The sequence below is a fragment of the Elephantulus edwardii genome, unplaced genomic scaffold (genome assembly GCF_000299155.1).
Source record: "Elephantulus edwardii isolate Elephantulus edwardi_28Jun2011 unplaced genomic scaffold, EleEdw1.0 scaffold00133, whole genome shotgun sequence".
NCBI lineage: Eukaryota > Metazoa > Chordata > Mammalia > Macroscelidea > Macroscelididae > Elephantulus > Elephantulus edwardii.
The window spans coordinates 3,648,140-3,654,918 of NW_006399883.1; the positions used below are offsets into that span (position 1 = coordinate 3,648,140).

General features: G+C 37.5%; 1 protein-coding gene across 1 annotated transcript in view; it reads left to right on the forward strand.

The window, feature by feature from the left end:
• LOC102856499 (NACHT, LRR and PYD domains-containing protein 3-like) overlaps positions 1 to 6,779 on the forward strand; it is a 29,650-nt gene that overhangs the window by 21,969 nt on the left and 902 nt on the right. Inside the window, exons 7-8 of the mRNA XM_006893905.1 lie at positions 4,695 to 4,865; positions 5,353 to 5,523. Coding sequence (XP_006893967.1) covers positions 4,695 to 4,865; positions 5,353 to 5,523 — 342 coding nt within the window. The remainder of the gene's footprint in view (positions 1 to 4,694; positions 4,866 to 5,352; positions 5,524 to 6,779) is intronic.

Here is a 6,779-nt window from a genome sequence, read left to right on the forward strand (position 1 = left end):
TTCACAACATTGAGTCTTCCTATCCATGAGCAAGGGATATTCTTCCACTTTTCAAGATCTCTTTTTGTTTCTTGTAGTAATGTTTTGTAATCTTTGCTTTTTGAAACTGTATAGTAGTCTTTTGAGAAGTTATGCCCAATACAATATGTTTCGCTCAATACCTGTTGTTTTTGTTGTGTACCATCGAGTCAGAACCAACCCACACTGACCCATCTGGTGGGTTTTCAGAGGCAGTTAATCACATGGGAGGAAATTGCTCATCCTTCTTCCATGGAACAACTGGTGGCTTTGAACCACGTGCCTTCAGGATTACAGCTCAGCTTCTTGCCACTAGGCCACCAGACCTCCTTGTACTGTTTGATAGTTTATTGTTGCTCTACTAGATATCTTCTTATTATTTTATATCCAAGTGTAGAACCTCACTTTGTTAAATATCAGAGCTACAAATCCAGGGCTGTAGGTTTAAATTTGCCAGCTGCTCCATGAAAGAAAGACAATATCCTCCTGATTGATTTACAGCCTCCAGAAATTCATTGGAAGGTTAGTTATAAGTCAGTCCTGACTTGATGGCAATGAGTTGTATTTCTTTAACCTACTGTTTAGGTAATTTGGATCACAACCCAGTTTATTCTGTCTCTGAATACAAGAAAACTCAAGCTCATTGCCATTGAGTGTCAGAGACAACTCACTGCTGACACTCCATTAAGTTTTTAGAAGCTATAAATTCTACATGAAGATATTGCCCATCTTTCTCCTATAGAGCCACAGGTAGATTCTGTCAGAGAGGCACCAGATTTTGGTTAATAGTACAACCCCATAGGGACCACACTACCAGAACTCAGTTCTTAAATACAAGAAACAAATTGCATATCACTTCACTCACAGTATTGGCTTTTATGCTAGCCAGACTGTAATTAAAGGTAAAATACAGTAAGAGGGATATGAGGAATAATCCATTATTCCATAGCTCTTTCTCATTGCTGTGAGATTGGGCCTGACCCTTCAGGAGGTTTCCAAGACTATAAATCCCACAGAAGAAAATTTTCTATGTTTTTTCCCCTACCCTGTGAAGTTTCTAGTGGATTTGAATGGCCAACGATGCACTTTCTTTGGGTTAGCAGTGTAGTTCTTTATGGTCAGGCCACCAGAGCTCCCTACTCTACAATTCAATCTTTATGTTCTGAATATGGACTGTAGAAAGAGCAAATAGATCTATCATGGAGAAAAGACAACCAGAGTGTTCCTTGGAGATAAAGATGGTTGAAGATGCATCTCACATATTTTGATCATATTGTTAGAAGAGGCTTATCCTTGGAAAAGGACATCAGGCTTGGGAATGTGGAGAGTCAAAGAAGAAGCCCCTCAACCAAATGAAGTGATGCAGTGCCTGTGGCAATGGACTCAGATGTGTCAAGGGGATAAGGATGGCACAGAATAGGACAGAGTTCTAATCTGTTGTTCACAGGGTCACGATGAGTCATACTCAACGACACTTAACAACAAAGTTCTAAAAACTCTGATATTTCTTGTGCTTGCCCTGCCCAGATATTACTATATTTGTTTACCATAGACAAGTTTCTAGGAAAAAAATCTATTGCCTCACTTCCTCATCTTCTATTATTATCTCCCTCAGCAAGTTTTTGTGTATGTGCAAGTTTTGTGTGTGTGGTGAATTGTTTTGTTTTGTTTTGTTTTCTGCTGTACTCAGTAGGTTCAAAAGATGTGAATTTATCCCATTACGTGCTTCTTGCTAGGCTGCCTTGTCAGGGGATATGTTGTGCATGTTGATGAGAACAGTGAGTAAAATATTCCAAAACACTGTTTGTAGCAATATTACTGTTGTTGTTGTTGTTGTTATATTTAATGAAAGTGTACAGAGATTTTTTTATTTCCATTCATTCACTGTTGCATTTTTTCCCTGCCCACCCCTTCCCTCCAGTTCATTCTTCTCTTTGAAAAGTAAAAGAAAAATTGTTTCATTGTTATACAATCCTTCCCCTCAAGTTCACTCCAATATGTAATCTTCATTCTGCACTCCTGTCATGACAATAATACCTAATCATATATCCCTTTTAAACAATTCTCTCCCTCATCTATTTCAATGCAGTATACATTGTTTATCCCCTCTTTCTCAGTGTCCTCTCAACCCTGATGTCAGTCCCATTTTACAACAGTGGCCCTATGCAATATTTTTCCTTTTGTGACTGAGATATTTCACTCATCATAATGTCCTCTAGGGTCACCCATTTTGTGTAATATTTCATGAGTTCCTTGTTTTTCAATGCTGCATAGTATTGAATTGTGTGAATATATCACAGCTTATCTGTCTATTCGTTCATTGGTGGGCACTTAGGTTGTTTCCAATTCTTTGTTATTGTGAAAAAAGCCTCCATTAACATGGGTGTGCATTGTAGCAACATTCTTACAGACAGTGACAGACAACAGTCCAGTAAACCAGAAAAAATTCACCGATAGTACACATTGCTACTTTGACCATGAGAAATGCTTCTTGAGCAGGTGACATTTGACTAGGCACTAAATGAAGTAAGGCTACATACCATGAAGGAGCCAGAGGAAAACCACTCTAGGCAGAAAACAGAAGTGAAGTAGCCGAGTGCATAGAATCTCTTAATTGACTACACAGGCACACACCCTCTTTTTGCTCAGTGACCCTGGCTCAGATCCTGTAAGTCTTTCTCACTCTTTAACTTAGTATCTGTTTCCTATAATCCTTTTTATCACCTACTCCTTGAAATCTTTTCTTCTTATCTTTCCATTCAATTTTTCTGCCCAATTTTATAGCTTCCTACTCTCTGGGCTGCCTGGTGGAGTCTCTTATGGTGGTCACCACTAGCTTTATTGTTTTCTATACTCCTTGGAATGGATCATATACCCTTTAGTGTCAGCAAGAGCCTAAATATGCGTAGTCATCTATATTAACTATACTACCTATATTAAAGGTATAGCCTATATATAGGTAACTACAGTTACATGAAGTACAAAGTAAAAATAGCTTCTCAGTGCTTCTGAGAAAGAATTTGAAGTGCAACAATGAATGAATGGAAACCCTAAGTCTCTGTAAACTTTCATTAAAATGAATTTTAAAAAAAGAATAATTTTATTTTAATAGTTTGATAAGCAAACTTCCAGACATTTTGAAATATAGAACACTCATTCCCATTATCTAGCCACTCATTTACCCATTCATCTACACACATTGTTTATCAAACCTGGAATCCCACTATAAATACTTCCTTTTGGTTTACTCTTTTCATTTATCACGGATTTATCAATGAGACTGGCTCAGGACAGGGCAGGCTTCAGAACTGTATATAGGGGTTGCTATGAGTTGCAGGTGACTCAACTGCCTATAACAACAACAAATTTCCATGTTGTTCTCTATGTATGATGTTGTTGTTGATGCTGTAGGAGGTTTTGGGGGGTGAGGAGTTGTTATTTTGTTATTGTTGTTATTGCTGTACTTTTGTATCACTGAGTCAGAACTAATTCATAGCCAACCCCCCAAGTGGGTTTTTGCACAGAAAGAGACTGCCCGTCTTTCTCCCTCAGAGTGGCTGGCAGATTCCGACAGCCTGCCTGTGGTTTGTCAGCACCACTCCTCACCGCTAAGCCACCAGTTCTCCCTACGCTATTGTATGCACCATAATTTTTCCAGCCATGCATCAAATGATAAAGTTTTGAGTGGATTTCTGTCTTTTCACTATTACAAAAATAGTGCAATAAGCATGTTTGTTTATGCAACTATATGTGTATATGGGGAATTTTAGGACAGATAACTATAAGACAACCACTGAGTGAAAACTGTTAGGCATTTTAAAATTTGTTAAATAGAGCCAATTTTTCTTGTCTTGCACTTTAGACCCTTTCTTCTGGCTGCATAGTATACATGCTGCTTCTTCCCAACTATTACACAAGTACAACCAGGGGAGCATTTCTAACACTGGTTTAGTTCTTGTAACCTGCTAAGCCACCACGTCCTTTGGCCTACTCCTACTCTCTTCTTCCTGCTTTGTTCAATAGTGGGACTTTCCAGAAGGTTTCCTAAAAGCAGCTCAGGGATAATTCTAAATTCCTTATTCTCTTCACTTTCGATTCCTTCATATATTCATATATATATATATTCAGATATATAGATAGAGATAGAGATAGAGATAGATAGATATAGATATTATATAGTACCAGCACAATCTCTGAACTGCAAAGTTGACATTAAGCCTTTGTTCAAAAACTCTCCAAAATTCTTCTCTGTAGTCAGAGTGAAGCTCGTGTATGGTAGTTTAGCACAAAAAAATCTCCCTGAACCAGCCCAAGAGGGGGATACTCCTGCCTTTGCTCCTACTGAACAGGGCACTCTATACTGAGTCACCTTGAATTGTCTTTATTTACAAAAACCCAGCCTGCCCTTTCACACTTCCTCACTTCTCTCCACCTGATGCTGGATCTGTGACCTTGAGAATGAGATTTGATATCATAAGTCTCTGACTTCTAATGGTACCTGATAGTTATAACTGTACTTCTTACCTTGCCATGTTAAGAATCAAATAAAAGATCACTCTGAAATGTTCTGATTATGAGTAACTTAGGGTGTCTTTCTTGAATAAATTTCCATAAAAGCAGTTGTCTTCTCAAGAAAGACTGAATACTGAAGACTCTTCCCTCTGATCCTCTGACAGACTGGTGAATTCTGGCCTCACATCAGTTGGTTGTCCGGCTCTGTCCTTGGCCCTCAGCACTAACAAGAACCTCACACACCTTTACCTAAGAGACAATGCTCTAGGAGACAATGGGATAAAACTACTCTGTGAGGGACTCATGAACCCCAACTGCAAGCTTCAAATGCTGGAGTAAGTTCTTTGGCTTGTTAAGATTCTGAAGATGTGTAGTAATTGACAGTGGAGGGAAGTATGGGAGAACAGCAGCTACATAATCTATATCTGAAAAACAATAGTCTCTCTCAAGAGTTTGCCTTATTAGAGGATGACAGGACATTGAGCAATTTTACTACTAGATTGCGTAAAGACAAACTTTTTTTTTTCACGCCATAAAAGAATGGTATAATATGAGATTTGTGTTTCAAGGAATTTTGGGAGATAGACAAATTTTGGGGAGAAACAAATTCACAAATTACCTTAACTAATTTGATATATGGAATTAAATAGACTTGGGCAAAAAGCTCTCATCTGAAAAGGAGAGAAAAACAATAATTGACACATGAGTGTCCCATAAAATGTTAAAAACACCATTGGTGTTTAAACTTTGCATGCTAGGATCTGCAAACCTGAGAGGAGAGTTACTGTGACATTTTCCTTATCTCATGATCTTCTTTTGCAGATTAGATAACTGCAGCCTCACTTCCCATTGCTGCTGGGATCTGTCCACCCTTCTGACCTCTAACCAGAGCCTCCAAGAGCTCAGCCTCAGCAACAATGACCTCGGCGACCTGGGCGTCATGCTTCTCTGTGAAGTTCTCAAGCAGCAGAGCTGCGTCCTGAACAGCCTGCAGTAAGTGTGCTCTGGGGAGATTTGTGCAATGGGGTTCAGAGTCCCAAGGAAAACTTATCAGTGATCAAAATCCAGAAGGGCTCTGGCTTCATTTTCAATCACAGTTAAAGAATGCCTTGGCCAGCTAGTATAAATCCTTATATTTTTTGGTAGGTTGCAGGTATCATAAACTACATATTTGAAATAAGTATCTTGAATAATTAAGTTTCAATCAAGTGTGAAAAGATGTTCCATCTATATTCCTAAAAAATCACCATTTCTAATGAAACTGGCCAAATAGATTATAATTCTATGCCAAGATTGTACTTTGTAGAATTATGCCACTCCACAGTCCATTCCAATGGAAAAGGCCTTTGGGTTGTTTCTGAGATTTCTGAAGTAGAGCAGTGCTCTAGAAATACTGAGATCAGAAACTTAATAATATTTAGTCTGTCTGTGACATGTTTGGTGGCCACTAGCTTCCTTTAGCCATCAACAATACAACCAAGGTACTCGTGATCTCTTTACTAAGGCCTTTCTCCTTGGTCTCATAGGTTTGGGGTTTTTTTTCTTTTTCTACTAGTTTATTTACAAAATTCAAATACAGATTTAAACAAATTCTTTAGCCCATGCAATCAACCAGAGAAAGATTGTTAGAAACTACACAGAATGAACAACCTTATTTCTTTAATAATTAAGTTGCAAGGAAAATTTAAGAAAAGGGAAGGAAGAAGAACATATATCAAAGATGATTTAGGAGGTATGCAACCTTATTGCAGTGTACAGACATTATATCTCTCTTGATTAACTATCTGTGGGAGGGGAGTTACAAGAAAAAAGAATTACTGTTAACATTATAAGATGTTATAATGACTTTTTAAAATGTATTTCAAAACCCCTTTTAATTTAGCATTACACTGTGAAAATCTACGCACGTATAGTATATCACTGAAACAATCCATTGGCTGGAGAAGTGTGTGGGGTATAGATTAAATAGATAAACCATAAATTGTTATTTGTTAGAACTGGATAATGGGCTCATGCAAATTTACTACAGTAATTTTCTTTTTATTCTTAATGCTAGGAGTGCTGCTTTTTCCTCACCTTTTATTTATTTTATTTGAGTGAGACTTTACAGAGCATATAAGTTTTTTCATTCATATACATTTTGTTTTAAACATTGTAATTACAATTCATTGGATCATTCTTACAAATTTCATTTTAGAACTTCATTGACTTAAATTTACTATATTTCTTTTCATATTTAGTATGCTATT